The sequence below is a fragment of the Typopeltis vanoorti genome, chromosome 15 (assembly GCF_054136105.1).
Source record: "Typopeltis vanoorti isolate ZY-2024b chromosome 15, IOZ_Tvanoo_1.0, whole genome shotgun sequence".
Classification (NCBI taxonomy): domain Eukaryota; kingdom Metazoa; phylum Arthropoda; class Arachnida; order Uropygi; family Thelyphonidae; genus Typopeltis; species Typopeltis vanoorti.
In genome coordinates this window covers 33,379,958-33,404,638 of record NC_143563.1, presented here as the reverse complement: position 1 = coordinate 33,404,638, position 24,681 = coordinate 33,379,958, and the positions used below count along the sequence as shown (strand labels likewise).

At 36.1% G+C, this 24,681-nt stretch overlaps 1 protein-coding gene across 2 annotated transcripts in view; it reads left to right on the top strand.

The window, feature by feature from the left end:
• Positions 1-24,681, top strand: part of LOC150098585 (uncharacterized) — a 106,240-nt gene that overhangs the window by 38,791 nt on the left and 42,768 nt on the right. Inside the window, exon 4 of one of the 2 annotated variants that reach the window (XM_090404800.1) lies at positions 15,398-15,542. In XM_090404800.1, the coding sequence (XP_090260926.1) occupies positions 15,398-15,542 (145 nt within the window). Of the gene's footprint in view, positions 1-15,397; positions 15,547-24,681 lie in introns of both variants that reach the window. The other variant, XM_090404799.1, reaches the window with a different exon arrangement.

The window sequence follows — 24,681 nt, the reverse complement described above, 5'->3', positions numbered from 1 at the left end:
TGGGATATTCAAGTCAGCTTGCATTTGTTATCGTCTTTTCTTTTAGTGCAGTGCAGTAACATGGTTGTGATCTGAGAAATTTTGATCAGCTCTGCATAGCAACATCAAAGTGAATCATTGATATGCAAAACTAATTTCTGTTCTTTTGTATAAATTCTTTAAAAATTAGTATTTTTGTCCACATAAATCTACTATAGATCAATTATTTCATAGGTTGGTGATTTCATATGGAATTTACCAGTATATTTGTTGAAGATAAAATCATTTAACATGGGAAAAGAAAGAAAATGCATATTTAAGCTTAGGTGCTGGTTTTCATTCATAATAAAATTTAATGGAATGAATGCAGCACAAAAAGAAATAATTATACAGCAGGTTTTAACCATAGCTAACATCTTATTGCCATCTAAAAGAATCAATAGCATGCACTATATAAACTGCAAAGACAACAACATAGTCATTTCTGTTGAAAGTTTTTTTCACTTAGTTATATTATTATTATTATATGGGCACCTCCATATAATAATTGGCCGAAGACCCAATCTATCCACACAATCTATCATACCTCTCCTTGAACTCATTAACAGAAAATGCACTGACAACTGACTCTGGCAACCCATTTCACTCATTCACCACTCTCCAAGCAAAACATCTAGTCCTCGCACTCCTACTGACCACACCAACTTCCACAGGATGCTTGTTCTGGTTCCTCTAGCCAAATGCTGAAACATTTCCCTTGCATCTATCCTATAAAATTCTTTAAGCAACTTAAATGTTTCTTTCATATCCCCTCTTTTTCTCTTATCAACCAACTTCTGCAATCACACATCTTCAATCTATTCTCATAGGGCAACAAGCCACTCACCATCTTGGTGAGTGGCTTGTTGCCACTCACTTGCCTCTGAATGCTCTGAATCCTCTTGCCTCTGAATCCTCTCCACCACTTCCACATCCCCCAAGAAACCCAGGGACCAGACTTGAGCACAGTAATCCAAATGTGGGTGTATCAAGGCCTTATAAAGAGGATTTACAATTTCCTTATCTCTACTTGTTAATGTGTTCTTCACTAGCCAAGTAATCTTATGTGCTACCTTAGCAATGTGTTCTCTAAACTTTAACTCTCTGTCTGCCACCACACCTAAATCTCTAGCTTCATCTACTTCTTCAAGTACAGTGCCATCAATGTGATAAACGGCTTGTAATAATCTATTTATCCCAAAGTGCATAACTTTACATTTCTCGACATTAAACTGACACCCACTATCTTTTGCCTATACTGACAGCCTATTTAAATCATTCTGCAAGCTCTCCCCATCGCCTTGATTAACTATTACTCTACTAATTTTGCATCATCAGCAAACAACAGAATATTTACTTTCAGGTTACTTCCTATATCATTTATGTAAAAATTAAACAGCAATGATCCCAGCACACCACTAATTACCTATTTTTGCCTTGATTCTGTCCCTCCATATACCCCTTTTTGATATCTGTCCAGCCCCCCCCCCCCTTATCCACTTAACCAGTGTTGTATCCATCCCTTGTTCTAATTTGTGTAACAGAGTTGCATGTGGTATTCTGTCAAATGCCTTTGCAAAATCCACAAAATCATTGTATAGCCATTTCCTTTATCCAACTCATCTGTTACTTTATTATGCCTAAGTCATTTATTAATTTTTTATGACTGACCCTTCACAAAGCCATGTTGATCCTCATACAGTATCATATTTTTATCTACCCATTCTTGAATTCTCTTTTTTACCAATTTTCTAGTACTTTTACACCATGCCTGAGATACTGATTGGTCTATAATTTGTTACTGTAGTCTTACAACTTCCCTTATGCAAAGGAATAATTTTGCCCTCTTTCCACTCCCTTGGAACTCTGCCAGAGCTGAGACTTAAATTAAACAGCTTTGTCAATGGCATTGCCAGTTCTCTTGCACATTCTCATAAAACCCTAGCTGATATCTCATCTAATCCTACAGCTGTATTTATGTTGAGATTCTGCAATATCGTAAGGACTTCCAATGCATCCACCTCTGTTCCCACATAGGTTAAAGCAGTAACCTCAGTAGGAAGATATATTCTTGCAAAGTGGTCACTCAGTAACTCAACTATTTTATCCACTTTCATCTCCTCATGACCATCATCACTCATCAAGGTTAATCTTCCATAGTCATTCTTCCTTTTACTTGCCGTACAAGGAAAGGACTCTTTTGGGATTTCCTTTGGCCTGCTCGGCTAAATTCTTTTCATAACCTGATTTTTCCTCCCTTTCTATGCCAGTCCCATTTCTTGCCTGAACCTTGTACTGTTCTCATGAGTTTGCTGGTCACCTTTCTCTTTATAAATTATAATCTTTAATTTATAATAAATTAAAGATGCTAAGAAATTATATTCTTAGTTTAAATCTTTTTTCTAAGTGTAAGCAAACAATGTTTACACACATAGTATTTTCACGATTGGGCTACTTGTATATAGAGGCTAATAACTTCACATCAGTTGCCGTAGTATCCCATAATGCAAAGCATACAACATTGCAGATGTGTATAATCAGTGGTAAGCTATGGAAATTTTAGCAAAGGGCTCGCATCATCGAGCAAAAAAAAAAAAAAGCCATATTTCACGCAAAAACTTTTATTGGTACAGCTTGTGTACAAATGCCAATCAAATTGTATGAGGGGACAATCAACCTGTAAAGGTTATCATTTTTAAACAAATATTTCATGATCTAAACATGAAATATTTGCACACAACCATCTGTGTTAATTTATCTTACAAAAGAAAAACATTTTTAACCATCAAAATATAATAAGAATAAAATCTTTTATAATCGCACATATGCAATAGTTTGCATTTTTTATAAACTAAATAAATTTGTTTTGTTTGTGATAGAAGTTTTTATGACAATCAATCTATAAATAATAAATAAATATTATCTAAACACAATAATATTGAAATACGTTATATTTCTCTTTTGTTTTTATACTTCAAGTGATAATCAATGGTTTTACCATAACGATTGGCTACCAGATGGAAGAAGGGTAAAGATAGCGCATGAGCTTATTTTATTTTCAAACTTGGGTGCATTCGTTATAGAGGAGTTGAAACAATAATTCCAAATAATCTATACACTGCTGAATAGACTAATTTTTGTTAGGTTACCATATGAGTTTGTCGCTTAATATATTTCAAAAAATTATGTTTTTGTTTTTTTTTTTTTGAAAAAAACAAAAAGTAAACAAGAAGAACAAGGGGATCGCAAATTTGAGAAAAATTTAACAAGGGGCTCACGCGAGCCCCTTATAGCTCACCACTGTGTATAATGATATGCATTAAGGATAAGGCCACTACCTAGACTGGTTTCCACCTTTATTGAGGTCTTATTAGTGGGAGCAAGACCCAGAAGAGATACCACACTTGAAGTAATACAGAAATTATATATTATCCATATACAAGTAGTCAAAAGGTGTCACACCTTATTATTAAAATACCCTGGATTAGAGATAGATGTTGAAAGTTTTTTCACTTGGTTATACTATAAATTAAAGATGCCAAGAACTTCAATTTTGGTATCTCTTCTGGATCTGCTCCCCACTGATGATACCTCAATATGTCGAAACTGGTCTCGGTAGTGACCCTTCCCTTAATGCATTGCATTATACATATCTGAAAGTGTGTGTACGCTTTTCATTATGGGATACTAAGACAATTGATGTGACATCATTACTCTCTATATACAAGTAGCCCAGTCTTTGATTATACTTTTATAAAGGATTAAACCAAGAGTATATTTTTTTTTTTGCATCTTTAGTTTATAATCATTACTAGAGCTGACAAAAGTAATGTTATTGTTGTCCTCATTTCCAGTGATTATAATCTGAAAACGATCTGGGCTGCTCAGAGACCTTACTACTTATAAACCACTAGATTATGATCCCACCAAGTGTTAAAAAAAAATACATTAAAAAGGCTTCTACAAACATCGCATCTTTGGCTTCCTGAAGTTTTTTAAAAAAAACTCAAACCTTTTAGTCTCCCATGATATATGGATTGCCTAAAATTCATAAACCTAATTACTCTCTCTCTCTCTCTCTCTCTGTCTCATGGTATTATTATTAATATTACTTTAATTACTTTAACATTACTTTACAAATACTATTATTAAATTTAATAATAGTATTATTAAAGGGGAGGGGTCAGCAGCATTTTTAGATGCTTCTGACCCTTCCCCTTTAAATTAGCCAAACAGCTAAATCTTTAATTCCACTTACTGACCACACTTTATTTTATATAAAAAATCCATGCATTTAAAATCTTTAATCCCAAAATTTATTTACAAATATCCTTTTCTTACACTTTAAATTGATTAAAAAGTCTCCTCCATACCGGTTACTTGTCTTGGAAAAACATCTTATTTAAACAAATAGAAGGTACTTCCATGGCCTCTTCCTTTTCTCCTCTGTCCAATTTTTGTACGGAGCATTTTGAGAAACATGCTCTTGATACTGCCATTCACAAACCTTCTATTTGGCTAAGATTTATAATTGCATGGGCACCTTCATGGAGTCCTAAAACTCATTATGGATGACTCAAACTATCAACACAGTATCATATATCACTTGCAACTGACTCAGGCAACTCATTCGACTCATTCACCACTTACACTTACTAACCATGCTCATGCCCAACTTCCAGGGATGGTCTCTTTTTTTGCCCCTTCTAGTCAAGTGCTGAAATATTTCCCTAGACCAATCCTATAAAAGCCTTTAAGTAACTTAAATGTTTTTATCATAACCTACTGTTATAAATGTTGTTTCCTGTTCTTTTTTATTGTTATGATCTAAGATGTCATTATTTAGGTAGGGGACATTTCTTTTTGATTCCTCTTTATATGTCTTATCGATACTCAAACTACCTATCAATTCTGTGGCCGTCACTTAGATTGCTCCAGTGTGTGAATTCAATAAACAAAAAACTGCCCCTGGATTGAGCCAATTCCTTTATTTGAAAATCTGGAGCTGTCTCCTGTTTGGGTCCTGGAAAATTTCTTTGTTAATGCTGCGCCATCCAGAACCCTTAGATTAGAAAAAGCTTCTTAATCAAGCAGTGAACTCTCAGAGTGACACACAGTTATACAATCTATATAATAACAGTTACCAAGTTAACTAAATCCCTTATTTTAAATTCTCGTTGCAGTCGTCGTCTTCCCCAATTAGCTAGTTCTGTTCAGGTTCTACTTGATGAGTGGTGCATTGGATTCATTCATCATTCATCAGGCAGTTTGTTAGGTGAAAGAAAAAGGGTTTATTCATCAAACTATCACAATACAAATTTACAAGACTTGTCATATAACTAAAGTAAATCTTTCTTCTAAGTTAACAGACTTAACTATACATAACTTGAGTATTCTTAGTGGTCTTCCCCAATTAGCTAGTTCCGCTCAGGTTCTACTTGATGAGTGGTGCATTGGATTCATTCATCAGGCAATTTGTTAGGCGAAAGAAAAAGGGTTTATTCATCAAACTATCACAATACAAATTTACAAGACTTGTCATATAACTAAAGTAAATCTTTCTTCTAAGTTAACAGACTTAACTATACATAACTTCAGTATTCCTAGTTGAATTCTACCATGAGACAATATTAATTATGAATCAATTCACTGATCTCTAACAATCGGATCTACAATTTCTCTCAATGCTTAACTTATCAAACTTTAAGCATTACTAAACTACAACATACAACATTCAAATTAACACCACACCATATCAGAATTCACTCTGAGAGATAAAACATTCTGGTATCAGGCTAAGCTCTAAAGTCCTGTTTCATATCTTATATAGGTCCCACTAATGAATAAATCTGCACATTATTACACACAAAGGAAACTAAAAGATTCGTACATTACCGGGACCTTTGGACTTTATCAGGTCTATCTCATGATCCTTACAATTCTTTCCACAGATTATTCCTTCTTCTTCACAGTTGTTTTTTCGATGGGCCAGCCTGGAACTCACAATCATGAATTATCCTCTCCGATGTAGACGAGAACAGCTCTGCTTAAGTTGGTCCATGGGTCTAGCATGACGATCAGCTTGCATTGATTCTCTCTCTTTACTGACGAAATGCCCGCACTTGGCTCGCTACTCGGCCGTGTAACTGCACAGCCAAGTAGACATCATTCTGTTGACCGCTCTCATGTATTCATCTTAGGGAATTACTCGAGCTTGGCCCCTCGAGTGACCTGCACCAAAGTTGAGAGAGAGAAGAAAAAAGCCTACCAGAGAGCTCAAGCTAGCAGCGTCAAGCTTTTTATATTGTACATCAAGCGGCGTTCCTACAGTGTCATACCTTTCCGCTCGGCACTACTCTTTTGCATGCAGTTCCAGTCCCTCTCCTCGCGTCTCCAGGGAAACTCCTGCGCGCAACTTACTCCGTGTGTACGTGACTGCTGTGGGGCATGTTACTAATCCGAATGTCTCGTTTGTGAACTTTGAACTCGCATTCACACACACTAACATAACTCTCATCAAATTTTCTTCCATTGTTAAATTTACAAGAACAGGTAATATTTTCTTACATAGAATAGTCCAATATAAAAGCGTTTATTTAAAATTTTTCAAGCAATTAACATCTCTACTTATAAACAAGAATTTTCTCAGTGTTCTGATGCTTGTAAAATCCTGAATGAGATATTTCACAATGAAATCTCTTCATTCAAGATTTAACACTACCCTCTCCCTTTTTTTCTCCCTAATAACCAACTTTTGCAATCCACAAACCCTCGAACTATTCTCACACATAGCATTCCACACACCACTCACCTTCTTGGTCACTTGCCTCTGGATTCTCTTCACCACTTCCTCATCCCTAAGAAACCCATATGATCAGACCTGAGCACAGTAATCCAGATGTGGTTGTATCAATGCTTTATAAAGTGGAATGATAACTCCCTTATCTTTGCTTGTTAATGTGTTTTTCAGTAACCAGGTAGGTAATCCTCTGAGCTACCCTGGCTACTTTAGAAATATGCTCTTTATCTACTACTATCCTCAAATCCCTGGCTACATAAATTTTCTGGAGTACAATTCCCTCAATGTGATAAACAGCTTGTAATCTTTGTATCCCAAAATGCATAACTGTACACTTTTCCACATTAAATCGACATCCATTATGTTTTGCCCATGTTGTCAGCTTATTTAAATTATCCTGCAAGGCTTTAAATGAGTAATCTGCCTATGAGAGAGAGAGAGGACATGAAAGGGTTGTTGGAAGAGGCAAGAGCGAAGAGTGAGAAATTTTACCTCGATATGATAAAAATGAATTAAGAAGAGGGGATATGATGGCAAACGATTTGATGTGGGCTGTGTAGAAGGAATGGATGCAAGATTTTGGATGTGTGGAGTGAGTTTGAGGGAAGATTGGATTTGTAGAGGGATGGCCTACACCTGAATGCGTTTGGTATGAGGAGTCTAGAAAAAGTATTAAATGGTATGAGTCAGGGAAACTAAATTATAAAAGGAGGAATGGTGAGAATGTGAGTTTAAGAGCGCCACTGTTCTATAACTTTTTAATGATGGGAATGGGCTTAGTCATGGAAATGTTGACGAGGAGAGAACGATTTAGACTTTGTGTTCGTCCGGTTCGGACTCATCAAATGTGTGCAAAGATGTCTGCATGTATAAGGCATTAGAGAAGAATAGAGATCTGCAAGTTGTCCAACTGTGTCATGCAGACTATAGACAAGAGTATACAAAAGAACATGCAGGTAGATTATTATGTCTGTACACGAATGCTAGGAGTATCAGAAACAAAGGAGTAAAGTTTGTTGCCTTAGACAATATGTTGGGACCTCAGATTGTGTAGGCATTAGTGAGACCTGGCTGTCAGAATCATACATACTAACTGGTATCGAGTGTAAAGGGTACACTATTTTTAGGAAGGATAGCAGAGGAGGGGACGTGCTCCTAATGATATCGGATGACTTGAATCTAGATAGAGTTGAGACCTACGATTGTAGTACTACTTCCAGCAGTATTTCATGTGTCAGTCAGTTTAAAGCCATCTGGTGTGAGGTGGAATCTAACAAGATAAATTACATAGTGGGGTGTTGTTACAGACATGGTGTATTGGTTGCTAGTGATGAAGAAATGTATCATCAAATAGAAAAGAGGAGTGAGAAAAGAGTAATCATCATGAGAGACTTTAATTATCCAAATATTGATTGGGTAGCAGTAGAATCACATGAGAAGAATATAATAAATTTAGTTTAATCCTTTATCCAAGTGTAAGCAAACAAAGTTTGTGCCTGAAGTATCTTTAGGACTGAGGCAACTAGTGGTAAAGGTGGACCAAGCTCGCATCACTCCTTGTCTTAATATCTCCCATAATGCAAAGCACATCTCCTTGCAGACATGTATAATGCTATGCATTAGGAGAAATGCCACTACCCAGACCGGTTTCGACCTTTATTGAGGTCTCATCAGTGGGAGCTAGACCCAGAAGTGGTGATACTAAGGAAGAAGTCATATTTACCTATACGAGTTGCCAAAAGGTGTACCACCTTATGTCACAAGGAAATGTGCTTTGCATTATGGGAGATATTAAGACAAGGAGTGACGAGAGCTTGGTCCACCTTTACCACTAGTTGCCTCAGTCCTGAAGATACTTCAGGTGCAAACTTTGTTTGCTTACACTTGGATAAAGGATTAAACTAAATTTATTATAGCCTAACCAAGTGAAAAAAACTTCCAACATGAGAAGAATGAAAATGCATTTATTGAGCTGTTGCAGGACAACTTACTCAAGCAGGATGTGACAGAAGGAACTCGAGGTCAAAGAATGTTAGATTTGATTATAGCGTCATAGAGTGTTTCAGTTAAAGACATAACTATTCTGCCTCCTGTTGGTGACAGCGATCATGCCCTACTCACTCTCTCTCTCTCTCTCTTTTATGTTGGTCCCATATACGAGAGGTTGGCTGGTCAACCTATAGTGCATTATACTGTATATGGGTAGTGGGTTGGGAAAGGAGAAACTTGTTTACATTTGATTTAAAATCTTGTATGTTATATTCCTTGGGAAATACATCAGTGGAAGACTTCCACAGTACAGTAGTAGCAGGGATGAAGTAGGAGGAAACGAAACTTGTTCTGTGGGTTTCAAGGTATACTGTGAAAGGATGTTGGGAAGCAGCTGTACGTGTTCCATTTCTTAGTACAGAGTGGGGGAATTATTGATACTGTTTCAGATGAACATTTCCCATGGAAATATATATAGAATATACAAATTGCAGAGATCAAACTTCTGTGTGAGAGTGAGGGGAGCAAGATGGCAAGAGATGGGTCATTTATCCGTCTAATTGCTTTCCTCTGTATTGACTCAAGCATTTTGAGGGAGCTTTTAGGAGCTCCACTCCAAATGTGAGAGCAGCATTTGATAGCTGGATTTGTGATTTGTATAAGGTTAACAGCTGTTTAGAGGTGAAGTAAAATCTTGAGCAAAAGAGAAAACCTAGTTTTTTGGAAGCTGAGGATGCAATGGTTGTGGTGTGTTTATGCAGAAAAGGCTTAATGTCAGGGTAATTCTGAGAAGAGAAATCTCATCTTGTCTGGGAATTTGAGTGTTATCAAAAATTTTGCTGGGGGGAAATGTTTATTTTTTGTGAGAAATAAGACAGGCTTGGAGGTTAGAATTAAGGGCAGTGGTGGTTGATGCTCTGCAGGTTGAAGTGAGTTGTGTAGAGTTGGGTTTGTCAAATGAAAGGGAGGAGTGCAATGTGCTGTTGTCTGGAAAAAATGTGTATTGGGTTGGAGGTCAACTGAAGTAGGTCATTGATATACAGAAGGAAGAGGGTTGGTGAGAGAACTGAACCTTGTGGGACCCCAGCATTAGTTGGATGGTGAGAGGATAGGGAGCCATCTACCATCACACATAGTGGGGGTCCAGACAGAAAGCTGGCAATCCATCTGCAGAAATCCTGGGACAGTCCAAATGATGGGAGTTTGCTTAGTAAGCCTTTGTGCCAGATCCAGTCAAAGGCTTTAGAGATATCAATTGCAACTGCTTGGGATTTGCCAAATTTCCAGCGATGGGTGATGTATGAGAGTAGATCTCCTGTTGATCGGCAACAATGGAATCCATACTGGTGGTCACTTAATAGCTTGGTACCTTCATGGCAGAATAGGAGTTGAGAGTTGATGGTTTTCTCCATCACTTTGGATAGGACTGAAGTGAATGAGATAGGGCGCTAGTTAGATGGCAGTGATTTGTCACTCTTCATTTGATTTGTCTACAGACAGCATAGGATAGGAGTCAGTTCTGGTGCACAGACTTTCAGGACAAATTGGAGGAATGCCATCAGGGCCAGGAGACTTTTTTGTGTCTAATTTAGACAACAGGTTTATATCTCTTTTTGGGAAAAGGATATGGGGGGGGCATTGTATGCCCCCTGTATCCTAGTGGAGGGCATTTGCCATTGTCAGTTATGTGTGCATTAGAGGCAAAGTGTGAAGCCAGGAGGTTAGCTTTTTCTGTGGGTGATGTTGCAATTGAGCCATCTGGGTATGATAGGGGTGGGAATAGTGTAAGGCAAAAGTTATGACCTTGGCAAGAGACCAAAAGGCATGGCTGCCATTTGGACAGGCTGCAAGCTTCCTGCTTTTTGCCCATTCAAATTCTGTTTTAGAAGTGTTGATAATTTACTTGCATCTGTTTCGGGCTTTTAGTATAGGCACTGAAGGAGAATGGCATTCTTGATTTGAGCCAGTTGTGGTATGCCTTATTTGTACATCCTTGGCACATCTTTTGAAGAACCAGGGTTTAGATAGGGGACAGCAGTTCAGAGTATGTGGGAAATCTATATTTTCATGCCAGTGAGGATTACTTTGGTGATACGTTCGGTGTATATATTTGGACTGGAAGATCGGAATCATAATCCAACTATGGGAATGAAGCATAGTAGTTTTGGAGACTGTCCCAATTGGCACTGTTATAGTGCCAAACTACTCTTGTGTGGGAGTGATGTGTAAGCTTTGTTGCATGGGGGAGGAGATGAGCCCTAGGTTGTGGTCAGAATTACCTGGGGGGGGGGGCTCACTAAATTCACTGCATATTTGGAAGAGTCATTGGTAAGGAAGAGATCTAGGGTATTTGGGGAGTGGTTTGGGTTATCTGGTATTCTGGTCAGCTTTTAAATAATTTGTGTAAGGTCATTAGTGATGGCAAATGTTTCAGCATCTCTATCTGTAGGATCTGTACAGCTAGAAGAGGAAAGCCAATTGGTGTTATGGACATTAAAATCACCCAGAAGGATGATTTCCTCTGTTAGGAGAGTGGGACTGAAGAAAATGAACTTTTAAGGAGAGAAAGTGAAAGAGCTCAGAGTGGTTGGTGGTATTAGGAGAGCGATAGAGACAGCAGATGAATTTGACTGAGTTGGGGGGGGGGGGGAATATTTTCAGCCAAAGAAGGTTGAAGTTGGGTGATTCTAGGTTAGATGCTCTCTGGCAGGGTATGTTAGAGTGGATATATGCATAGATGCCACCCTTGGGTTGAAAGGAGTTAAATAGTGTATAGTTAGGAAGGTTGAGATGGATAGTGCTTGGGGAAGGTGAGATTTGAAACTCAAATCTCACCTTTCCCTAGCTCACTTGGGAAGTGACTAAGTTTATGAATGTTCCATTCAGAAAAGGTTACATGCTGAACTACAAAACAGGAAATTATGACCAACTGAGGAGTATACTGAGTTCACTGGAATGGGATCGGTTGCTGGATGGGAAGAATATTGACGGTGCATGGGAAGCATTTAAACAATACTTAAATAATGCGATATCAGAAGGTGTCCCCTGAGAGTTTGAAGAATAAATCTTATTAAGCAAGAAATTCATAAGAAAAGGATGTGGAAGGAATACCATGTGCATAAGGATGATGTCCATTATGAAAGTTATAAGCAGCAGGCTAGAATAGTCACAAGAATTGTACAGAAAGCAAAGTCTGAGATTGAAAAGAAACTGGCTCTTCATGCTAATGACAACCCACAAGAATTCTCTTGATATGCTGCATGGAAAAGAAAGAATGAATATGAAAGAATAACTCTTCTAAATACAGATGGCGTGAGTGTTACAGATGCAGAAGAGGTTGTTCAGCCCATTTTGTTAAAAGCTATCAACCGTATACGCGACATTGAGCTCACTGTTACCTCTTCACTGGATGAAGAAATTCAGGTGTATGAGGACAAAGTATTAGAGCTGTTGCACAAACTGAATAAGAATTCAGCAATAAGGACTGATGGGATATCAGCACATATGCTAAAATAGTGTTCAGTTGAACTGACTATTCTTTTGACCAGGCTGTTTAATATGAGTCTCAGAACAGGGAAGATTCTGCTGGAATGAAAAGAATGTATGGTGCAGGGGTGGTGTGAAGACCGATGTATCCAACTATTGACCAATTAGTATCTCACGAGTGGTGGTGGTGAAGATTTTGGAAAAATTAGTTAGGGCTCGTATTCAGAAATGGGTTGACAGTGAATCCCTACTTTGCAATGAGCAATCCGTACATTAATGATATTGTGAAGGATTTTACAAGCGACATACAGCTATTTGCTGATGATGGAAAGATAGAAAGGGTAATCAGGAATACTGCTGCTGCTGATATGCATTACTTGCAGAATGATTTGAATAGTGTGGAATTGTGGGCATGGGAAAATGGATGTCAGTTCAAAGTCAGTAAATGTAAAGTCATTCACTTCAGCATGATTAGATATCCAATGCCGTATTATATTGGTGGAATAATGCTAGAAGAAACTAATGAGGGGCTAGGGATCTTGGAGTGTTAGTAGATAGGAAGTTGAAGTTCAGGGGCCATGTAGAAAAGATTGTGAATACAACTCAAGAGATAATTGCAATACTGAAATGAACATTCACATGTAAAGATAAGGATGTCATTTTGCCTCTTTACAAGGCCTTGATAAGACCTCACTTGGACTATTGTGCACATGTCTGGTGTCCCGGTTTTCATTGTGATTCTGATTATATTTGATGCAAAGGAGAGTATTAAAAATGATATCAGAATTGTGGAATACTGATTATGAAGACAGGTTGAGAATTTGTAGACTGCAGACACAAACAGGAGAACGAGGGATGATATGATTGAGACTTACAAACTTTTGAATGGCTCATACAGGATTTCAATTGATGGAATTTTTCAGTTTATGTAGGATGGGGAAAAGACATGAAGGAATTCCTTGGAAGCTGAGAATGAATACTGCCAAGAAGGGGTGAGGGCTAGATTTTTTCTATAAATTAAAGATACCAAGAAATTATATCCAGGTATCCCTCGATTAATGTGGTTAATTAATCCCTCGATGTTACTGCGTTAATCAGATCTAATAATCAATGGTAAAAATTACAATTCGTCCATGATCGATTACTGTATTAAAAATTCGTTTTATGTGGTACTCTTTTAGGAAAGATAAAAAATGAATGCAAAGTAAATGTTTAATAAATACTTGTACCTACATTATTTACTGCAATTTTTTTATCAAAAGAAGTTATCAAGAGTCTTTTGGACGGTTTTAGTTTTTTTCTTATCAGTATAAATTCTACGATAACAAGCAAAATGTCTCTCCAGGCCTCGGCAAACAAGCAATAAAACATAAAGAAAAAACACTGCAAATATAGTACATGATGGTACAAATTAAGTGAATATTGAATCCAACATTATTTCATAGCCAAATAGAGAAACTACAAGAGTTTCGTGCCGAATATGTAGAAACTAGAAAAGTTTCGGCAGATGCAAGCATAAGAAACCTTATGGGCAACTCGTAGTAAAGGTGGAGTAAGCTCCAGATCGCTTTCCTTAGTATTTTCCATAATGTAAAGCACATCTCCTAGAGGACATGTATGATAAATAAGCCTTTGACTCTCTATTTCAGTAATACATGATAGTTTATTTATTTTCGGTTACAATCTAGAAATTATTGAACAAAGAATTAAACCATACTATACTGACATTGGAGGTCGCGGTATGTCTCTCAGATATAATTTACTGTCAAATATCACAAACCTTTACATAACATGTGTTAAACCAAATTGACAGCAAAAATCAGTGCGGAATATCACTCGTAACATATGAATGCACAGCTAGTCATGACCTCCAAGCTATACACTGAATTGTGTAAGAATATTTATATTAAACGTTTTGCATGTATCTCTCAGATCAGCTGCGAGCTCCACAGGGTTAAAGGCACGTTAATCAAAACTCTTGCCGTGTATATCAAGGGATTGCCGCAATTAATTTCACTGCGTTAATCAAATCCCGCTTTAAGCAAAACTGCGTTAAGCAAGGGATACCTATACTTGGTTTAATCCTTTATCCAAGTGTAAGCAAACAAAGTTTACACCTGAAGTAGTCTCAGGACTAGGGCAACTTGTGGTATGACTTCACATCACTTGCCTTAGTATCCCCTTACAGACATGTATAATTCTATGCATTATGGGAAGAGTCACTACCCAGACCAATTTCGACCTTTATTGAGGTCTCAGGTCTTATCAGTGGGAGCCAGACCCAGAGGTGATACTAAGCTTGAAGTAATGCAGAAGTCATATTTTTATATATGAGTTGCCAAAATATATAAGCAACTTTATAGCATAACCAAGTGGAAAAAATTTCAACAACTAGATTTTTCTCTTATAGGATGGTGTGTGATTGGAATGCCATTGGATGTTGAGCGCAAGCAGTGTGAATGAATTCAAGAATAAGTATGATAGCTGGTGCATGTAATATGTGGTCTCCTTCATTGAGTCCTTGACTCTCTAGAGATCTCTCTTAATGATAATTATTATTCTTTCTTTTTTTTTTTGTGTGTATGTTATTACAATTTTATATTGTATTACTGAAGATGTCTCTGTAATGAAGATGAAATATCAGAATGATTAAATCTGCTGTTTAAATATTTCTCTTTGTGCTATATTCATTCCATTAAATTTTATTATGAAAAACAAGAAAGTTCAACAAGCAAATCAGCATATATAAAATGTAAATTACTTGCATTATCCAAAAAAAAAAAAAAAAAATTGATGTGTCTTTTGTTTAAATTATGGCACAGATCTTGGTTGATGGTTTTGAGTACTTCGATACTTGGGTAATATCAAGAACAGTAGCTGTTCTTGATGTTAATTAAGAAGATTAGCTTGTATTTGATGTTAACCAAGTCTCATTCTATGAGATTTATTTTTTTCATGGGAATTATTCCATGTTAGAAAGAAGTGTTCAACAACAGGACTGGTAAATGTGAAATCCCTTTGGAATTGATTACATTTCTTATACATTCATTTACTAATGAAATTTCTTGCTTTCTTCATATCTGAAGAAGTTTTGTATATTCATAGCAATGGATCCCACACCACCAAAATACAATAGTAAACTAATGAATAGCATCTGGGGTCTCTATAATCGTTATGCACCACATGCATTCCAGAAGAATTCTGAAGGAGCATTAAGTAGTGCCAGTGTGGCTGTCCCCACCCAGGCTAAGTCAGTAAGCTTTCTTTACTTAGCTCTCTATATTGAGTTCATATTAATAAGTATAAAAGATTTGTACATTTTTGTATTGATTGCTTTTAACACTTTTGTTACCAGTTACAAATAGTGTTCATTCATATAACAATTCTTTTTCCTAATTATTAGTTGATTACTTTCATATTTATAACTAAAGAGAGTATTTTTGAAAATTATGGTTTTCATAATGAACACATTAAATTAAGAATGCCTGTAGACATGAGTTTGAGTAGGAGAATGCATAATTATAATTGGGCACTCCATGGACTCCTGGGAATATTGCACGAGGCTCACACTAAAGGACACTTGTGCCTGTCAAAATGACTGAGCTATAGGGGTTCCTTTATTTATTTATCATTTATTTTTATTTTTTCTATACATAGTTATATACAAACACAAATCAATACCAACATGTTCGCCATGACAAATTAGATAACTATACATAAATTTTAAGTAAATGTCCTCTAGTCATGACAGTTTTTTCTTAAAGTCACAACCTGTTGCAGAAGACCACTCCACATATTTTCTATCCCAAGTAAAAAAAAAAATGAGCTTTATATATTTGTTCTGTCCTTTTCACTGTCTTTTTCTTTAGTATAGCATTTTGGCTAGACCAGTCATACAGTTTGGTTTATTATTATGTACAATTCCAAGAAGTCAAAGGACGCATTGCAAGAGGAGACACAACCCACTTTCTATGGCACTGACTAGACTCCATGCAGGTACCTGTACAATAATAAGTGTAGATGGTAGGTTGTGTGTCCTCTCGCAATGAGTGTCCTTGGATAGGTAGCAATCACTCCCCTTCCCACACACTTGCACATGTGTGATTAGCAAAGAAATGTGCAAACATCTTGATTCACTGTAACAAATTGTTTTATCCCATCTGCACCAAGTTAATTGGTTACTTATGCGAAAGGGAAAAAAATTCTTCATAAAACTTGTGTTTATCATATTATAAGGTGCCATCGGTATGGGGGGGGGAATAATTAATAGATATAATACATTGGTTTCATAGTCTTGAGTTTCTTTGGCTGTAAATTCAGACTAATTAACCAACCAATCTATAGAGTCTGACGACTTCATGAGAGACTCAAATTATCCAGACAATATCTATCATACCTCACGTTGAACTCATTGACTAGCAAAGCACTCACGTCAGACTCTGGTAATCCTTTCCATTGATTCAACACTTTCTAAGTGAAAAATCTAGTTTTCACACTTTTGCTGAACATGCTCGTTACCCAATTTCGAGGGATGACCCCTTATTCTTTCCCCTCTAGCCAATTGTTGAAATATTTCCTCTACATCAGTCATATAAAACTCTTTTAGTAACAGATGTTTCTATCATATACTTTCTTTTTCTCCTATCAACCGACTTAATGCAACTCACAAATCCTCAGTTTATCATCAGAGAGAGAGAGAGCATTGGCCTACTTACCCTCTTGGTCACTTGTCTCTGGATCCTCTTCACTGCTTCCTCATGTCTAAGAAATTCATGTGACTAAACCAACAAATAATCCTTATGTAGCGATATCAAGGCCTAATAAAGAGGAATGATGTCCTTCTGAATAAAAAATGTTAACGGAGTGAAACAGCACTAAGAAACGATTAAAAGTAGTATTTAATGCTTCCAATATTTCGTCAGTTGCAGAGACATTGTCAGGTAGTACAAAATGAGACTTGTAACACATGCACGCATGCATTTTTGTGCGCACACACACAAATGCAGCAGAAAACTAACTAAAACACGTGGAAGAAAGACTAGAGTCCTAACTAGGTGGGGCACTTCTGTGGATACCTGTTATGAAACACCTGTGTTACAAGTCTCATTTTGTACTCCCTGATGATGTCTCTGTAACTGAGATGAAGTATTGGAAGCATTAAATACTACTTTACTTTTAATCGTTTCCTAGTGCTGTTTCACTCCATTAAACTTTTATCATGAGTTTTTCCCAGCATTTAAGCCTTAATACATGGATAACGATGTCCTTATTTCTGCTTGTTAGTGTGTTCTTCAATAACCAAGTAATCCTATGAGCTACCTTGACCACCTTTGCAATATGCTCTCTGAACTTAAAACTTCCTGTTCACCAGCACCCTAAATCTCTGACTTCATCGGCTTATAATCTTTTCATGATAAAATGCATAACTTTTCACTTTTCCATATTAAACTGGTATACCCATTATTCATACTGTGAGCCTGTTTAAATCATCCTACAGTCTTTCTTTTGCCTTGACTAACTATTACATTAACTTTGCATCATCAGCAAACAGCTGGATACTTCCTTTCTATTCATCTCCTATATAATTTATGTATAAATTAAACAGTGGTCACCTACTTTCTCCTGGATTCTGCTCCTTCATATACTACTCTTTGGTATCTGTCCATTAGCCTCCCTCGTATCCATGTCACCAGCTTCATATCTATCTCCATTTGTTCCAGTTTGCAACAGAATTCCATGTGTATCCTGTCAAGTAAGGCATCTGACAGGATACCATAAAATCCAGCAATATCATTGTGCTTTTCGCTTTATCCAACTCAACTGTCACTTTACAAGGGGTGGGAGGGGGGGTCCTGGAAAGTTCTGATAAACACCTAGAACATACTAGTAACAGAGTTATGAAGGTAACTTATGTTCTTATATCCTTGTATGTTCTTTCTTGTGATCATATCAGTTGCTTTAATATCATTTTTGTTCTAGGTGTTTATCAGAACTTTCCAACTCCTCCCCCCCACCTCATAATGTAAAAATTTAGCATATTACTAAGGTATGACATATCTTTCACAAAGCTGTGCTGCCCTCATATAGCATCATATTCTAATCTGCCCATTCCTGATTTCTGTCTTTGACTTGCATGGCCAATACTTTTCCCACCATTTCTGAGATACTGATTGATCTGTTATTTGCTACTATAGTCTTGGTGCCTCCTTTATGCATTGAAACTATTTTTCTCTTCTTCCACTCTCTTAGGACTCCACCAAAGCTGAGACCTAAATTAAACAGCCTAGTTAGAGGCAATACCAACTTCTTTGCAAGCTCTTGTAATAAGGTTGGCTGATATCTCATCTGATCCCATGACCATATTTGCACTGAGATTGTGCAGTATACTAAATACTTCCAGTTCATCAACTTCTATTCTAACATCAATGTTCATCACATCTATCATAGCACTTGAATGATAGACCCTTGGAAAATAGTCACTCAGTAACGCAACTATTTTTTCTGTTTGTTACCTTGCTACTATCAGCACTTGCTAAAGTTATCGGTCCAAATCCCAAAGTGTTCGAAAGAACACTTTGGGATTAGCTTGCTTGGCTCATTTCTTTCTCCTAATCTGATTTTGACTTCCTTTCCATGCTTGTCACTTTTCTCCTTATGTACCTTCCACAACATTTTTTTTTTTGCAGCTTAACAATATGAGCAAATTGCTAAAACATTACCTTCCTTTAGTAAACCCCATGCTGCTCCTTGCAGAGTATAGCTTGTTTGTCTACCCATTTCTGTATGTAAGTTCTTACCAACTTCTCTAAAATCTTCACTGAGGTACTGATAGGTCAGTAGTGAGACACATCAGTTTTTACACCACCCTTCCACAATGGAACTATCATACATTTCTTCCATTCCTGTGGTATCATTCCTAAACAGAGACTCAAGTTATACAAATATGGGAAAGGCATAGCAATTCAGCTGAACATTCTTTTAGCAAATGGGCTGATGTTCCATCAGGTTATGCAACAGCTCTTCAACCTCATTTTCATGCACATCTAACTCTTCATCTAATGTAACAGTAGCACTGTGTTACATATCTTAAGCACTGGTTGCTATATCTTAGTAAAATAAGCACTCATTAATTGAACAATCTCATTACATATCTTAAGCACTGGTTGCTATATCTTAGTAAAATAAGCACTCATTAATTGAACAATCTCATTAGCTTCCGACACTCGAGTACATCTGCATTCAATAAAGTTATTCTTTCACATTCATTCTTTCTTTTATTTGTGACATAACGATAAAATTCTTTTGGATTACCTTTAGCTTGCATGGCTAATTTTTTTTTTTCATACTCCGATCTCATCTTTTAATCTCATGCTTTGCCTTGTGAAGGACTCTGTGTAAACAACATATTTCTTTCACAAGGTCATCTTCATTCTCTTCCACTGCTGTACTTTTAACAATATTGCTGATGCTAACATTTTCTGGACTTCTTTCAAAATTCTCTTCTTCACTATCATGTGTTTTACTCCTTGTGCACAACTGGGTTGCTCTCAAAACACTTTCTGCATATTTGTTCACCAATCTTGCTTTCCTTTGACAGTCTTTCAATTGGCATGACCTACATCTGACACATACTGCGCTGAACAAAATCTTGCATATCCGACCCCCTCCCCCAACAAGGATGTCTTGGCCACCATACTATGCATTGACATTATACCAACAGTATCTACTTTAATACAACATATACAAGTTTTCCTCAAAATCTATGCAACTCAAAAAAAGCAAAGAACGATAATAGATTTAACTCAGTATTGTTAATTAAAATTCAAATGAGTTACTTATCTTTCTAAACATGCACCCTTTCATGATTTATCTTTCTAAACATGCACCCTTTCATGATTTAGCCTCAGATCCAATTCTCCATCAACACACAACATTCCCATCATTTACACACTATGCCATCCCATCCACTAATAATATTTTGTCTTTTAAGTTGCATGTGTTCTTTGGTCAATTTGTCTGTATGCTCCTGCATATAGACAAATTGAAAAAAACCCAAATTTCCAGTAATAAATATCCTGCTCCACATGAGACTGAATAATTTGCCTTGATCAGAAAAAAAACCATTGAAGGGTGTCATGTTCCATTGTTCTTCCACTTGTGCTGTGGAGCAAATTCAGTAAACTCCTGCTTTCTTATGTATACCCTGATTTAACTTATAAATCTTATTTAAATCTTCTCCATCTCCTTTCAGAATACATCTAATTAACCATTTTTCATAACTGCCATGATACAATCCATTTACTCTCTTAGTCCACATTCACTGAATACTGTGTGTTTTCTTGACATCTGTTAAAAGCCTTTGTGAGTAAAACAAGGAGTTATAATCCAATTATGCAAAACCCTACTCAGCTATCCCCTCCCTCCATCATTTTCTTTAATGGTATATCCAGTAAGTATTTCCATAAAGTCATTAGTTGTGCTGTATCCATGTTTTTTTTCAAAGATTTTGTTTATGAAGTTATTTTTTATCATCATCAATTTCCTGATATATATATCTTCAAAGGGTGTTCAGGCTACTACAAAAATAGTACATGATTAAGTTTACATTATTATTAGATCTTACTAAGTAATAAGTATAGGATGTTATATTCAGTTATTTTTTATTAAATAGAAAATATTCTGTTTTATCCAGTCTGTAGCTTCTCATCAGCTGGCAAAATCAACTCACTGTATGCTAGTGTATGAGCATATTTATGGAGTCCCATGTATAACAGTATCATAACTTCTATAAATGAAGCTTCTTTTAATTAATCTTATATTCTCCTGAGCTTGATCTAGTTGTAAAGCTCAGCAGACTGTAGAATTCTTAAAATCCTACAGTGTGCAAAGATTCCTTAGTCTTATATTTGTTAACTTTTTTCTAAAGCCTTCTCATTCAACTTATATCATTCTAATATTCTCTTCTTACTGAATCAGATATGCATGCATTTGTTCACATTAAATTTTAAACTCGCTTCCATGTCCATTCTTCTAATATTTAAGATTTTGTATTTGTGTACACGCACGTGCTTTTCACTCATGCATGCTCCAAGTGTGCATAACATTTTCAGTTCCGTTTCAATTATGAAGTGAGAAAAGCTGCTGCAATTATGTTATCTTCACAGCACTTGCTTGAAAGCAGTAAAATCTCACTTTCAGTGAACTAAGTAAATTAATATTTTTAACTTATGTATTTTAAGCACACACAAACATTAAATAGTAACCCTTATATTGGATATACCAACTTACAATCTCATGAACTTGCTTCATTAAATATTAATGTTACATATAAACATAATATGTAATCAATGCACAACTATATAGAAAATTTACAATTAATTTTGTAACAAAATATTGTTTTCTCACAACATTTTGCATTAACAACAAAAATCAGTAATTTGAAAAAAGAAACAGACAAAGATTGGAAGCAACTTCATCTGTGCTACTTCCTAAGACCTCTCCTGGGATTCACTAGATTAGATAAAAAGAAAAACACAAAAATAAGAGAACGATTAGATACAAAGAACATCGTACAAGAAATAGAAGAATATCAGCAAAATTGGCTACACCACATAGAAAGGATGAATAACAATAGAATTCCCAAACTAGCATATAAATATAAACTTACAGGAAGAAGAGACTGCGGATGTCCAAGACTAAGATGGAAAGACCAACTTCATCTGCTGAGCAGGAACAGGACATAAAAAGCCTATACCTGAATTGCTCAGACGACAAGTAATTAGAAAATGAAAATTCAAATTATTTATTCATTTAAATAAAAATACTATAGAACATCTGTATACATTATTATTGTTATTAAGAGACCTCCAGGGAGTCAGGGACTCATCGAGGGAAGCCATATACCACACACACACCAGCTTTATAATACTTATTCTTGAATTCATTGGCACTGCTTGCATACACATCCAATGGCAATCCATTCCAATCACACATATTGATACAAATACATATACTGATGGTCTACAATACACCATTTCTGTTTCCATACCACTTTGTGTTTTTTATTTGCCCAGGAACAGAAGAAAAATTTTATCATTTCCCTACTTATACACACAGCTTAAGATAGCTCATTTCCATCTATTCCCATTTTCCCATGCATGTTAGGCTCAGTAGTTTGTCGTGGCCATGTCCTAGGTGTATTAATTTATCACTAAGCAAAACTGATTAGCATTTTTAGTGCACTGAAAAATAATAAACACTAGTCGATATTTACATTCCACTTCTTACTATCACTTTGTCCATATCAAGTGATGACAACAAGAAAAAATAAATGGCTTATGCAAGAGCCTTGTAAAACTACTACAATCTTAAAATCAGAAAAATACATGATTGTGGTGAGAGTTACATAAAAAAAAACTTAACAAAAATGCTATTACTAAATTCAGTAATTATATCTGCAAGTTTAAAGAAGCCTCAGAGATAAATTACACTTAACAAGAAATTATAGTCTTCTTTTTATCCTTTACCCAAGCCTGAGTATGTAACTTCACATCACGTTGCTGTAGTATTCCATAATGCACAGCATACTTCCATTTGGATGTGTATATTGCCATGTATTATGGAAAGGATCACTGAGCAGACCACTTGTGACTTCTGTCGATGTCTGATCATTGGGAGTTAGATCCATGTAGATATTGAGAGCTATCAATGGTAGTTTGTTTCCTGTTTGCTATAGTTATCCCTCATCCAGAGTATTTTAATAATATGGTGATACATTTTCCTACTGTATATGTAAAGATGACTTCTACCACCATTGATTTAGCTCTCATTGTCTCCAAGGATCTAGCTACCATTGATGAGATATCAGTAAAGGTCAAAACTGGTCTAACAGCAACCATTCCTATAATGCATGCCAATATATAACCTAAACCAGCTATAGTCCATTTTTATAAACTATCTAAAATTCATAGAACTAGGTTGTGATGGATATACAGCCCAAATCAATGATGAAGTATGCACATAGGTAAAAAGTAATGGTCATTTTTCACAACAGTTCTGTTAACATTTTTTGATGTTATGAGATTTATTCTGCGTTTATGTGCAATCATCTTTGTTAACAACTTTCATATACCTGAAAGTTGTTAACAAAGAAGTATGCTGCACTATGGCATATCTCAGGAATATGCCTGTTTATATTAATATAATAACTGTTTATAGTAATGCAACTACCTGTCTGTTAAGTAGTTTCCTACCTATCTTAACTAGGTGATCATTAGTACCTATTTAACACATTATAATCAGTAGGTCCATATGTCAAATGCTAACAGATTTATCATAACTGATCTCTCCTTAATGAAACCATGCTGTGTGCTGTGCCCTATCGAGAATATCCTGGATGTTGTAATAATTTCCATTGATTGAGCACTCGTCATGAAAGGAGTGCTCAATATATTATGATAGATATGTTGCTCACTCAGTGAGCAACATATCTATCATAATTGAACCTTAAACTTATTCACACTCCTAGCACCTTACAACAAATTCTGGCATTGCATTCTACTCGCCCACCAATTTCCATGTAAAAAAAAAAAAAATCTCACTCCATTCTTTATCACACCTTTGCACAACTTCCAGAGATGCCTTCTTGTTCTAACTCTGTGTATAATTCCTTTTGTATTAATCCAGTAAAATCCCTTCCTTAATTTAAACATATCACTGTCATATTTCTTTTTTTGCCTGTCCACAAACTGTAATTCCCTCAACCTCTCCTAACCAATGCTCTCGAGTCCTGATATTTCCAGAGGTCCAGGAAATATCAGGACTCTTTCCACATCACATTCTTGAGTAACATTCCTATGATCTAACCTAAATAAAATATTCTGCACATTTCTTACCATAGAAGTGCTATAATTTGTTAATGCTAGCACTTAAATCAATCTGCATATGGCTGCTATGTTATGTGTATGACATATTCATCATCTGGATTGGTTCAACAAAATGCCTAGAAGAATTCACAGAAAACCTCTGAACAGCTTACATCTATGCATAAATTTCACTCTTGAACTTGAGAACAACAGGACTTTACCATTTCTTGACACAGTCCTAGAGTTCTCTGCAGAGAATATTCATTTATTCGGTGTACAAAAAAGCATATCCTACACTGGATACTCCATTAATTAAAATTAAACCACTTCATTCACTTCTTAAAAATGAGGAATATAGAAAACCCACTGTTCATGCAGCATATGCTCCGTAGAGAAACATAACAGTTCAGAGAGATCTGCATTCAGAACAGGTTAAAAGATGGGGGCGGAAGAGATAACATAAATATTAGCCTATCATAGTACCAAAGAAGGTCATCCTGTATTATTCCAGAAAACAGAAATGCC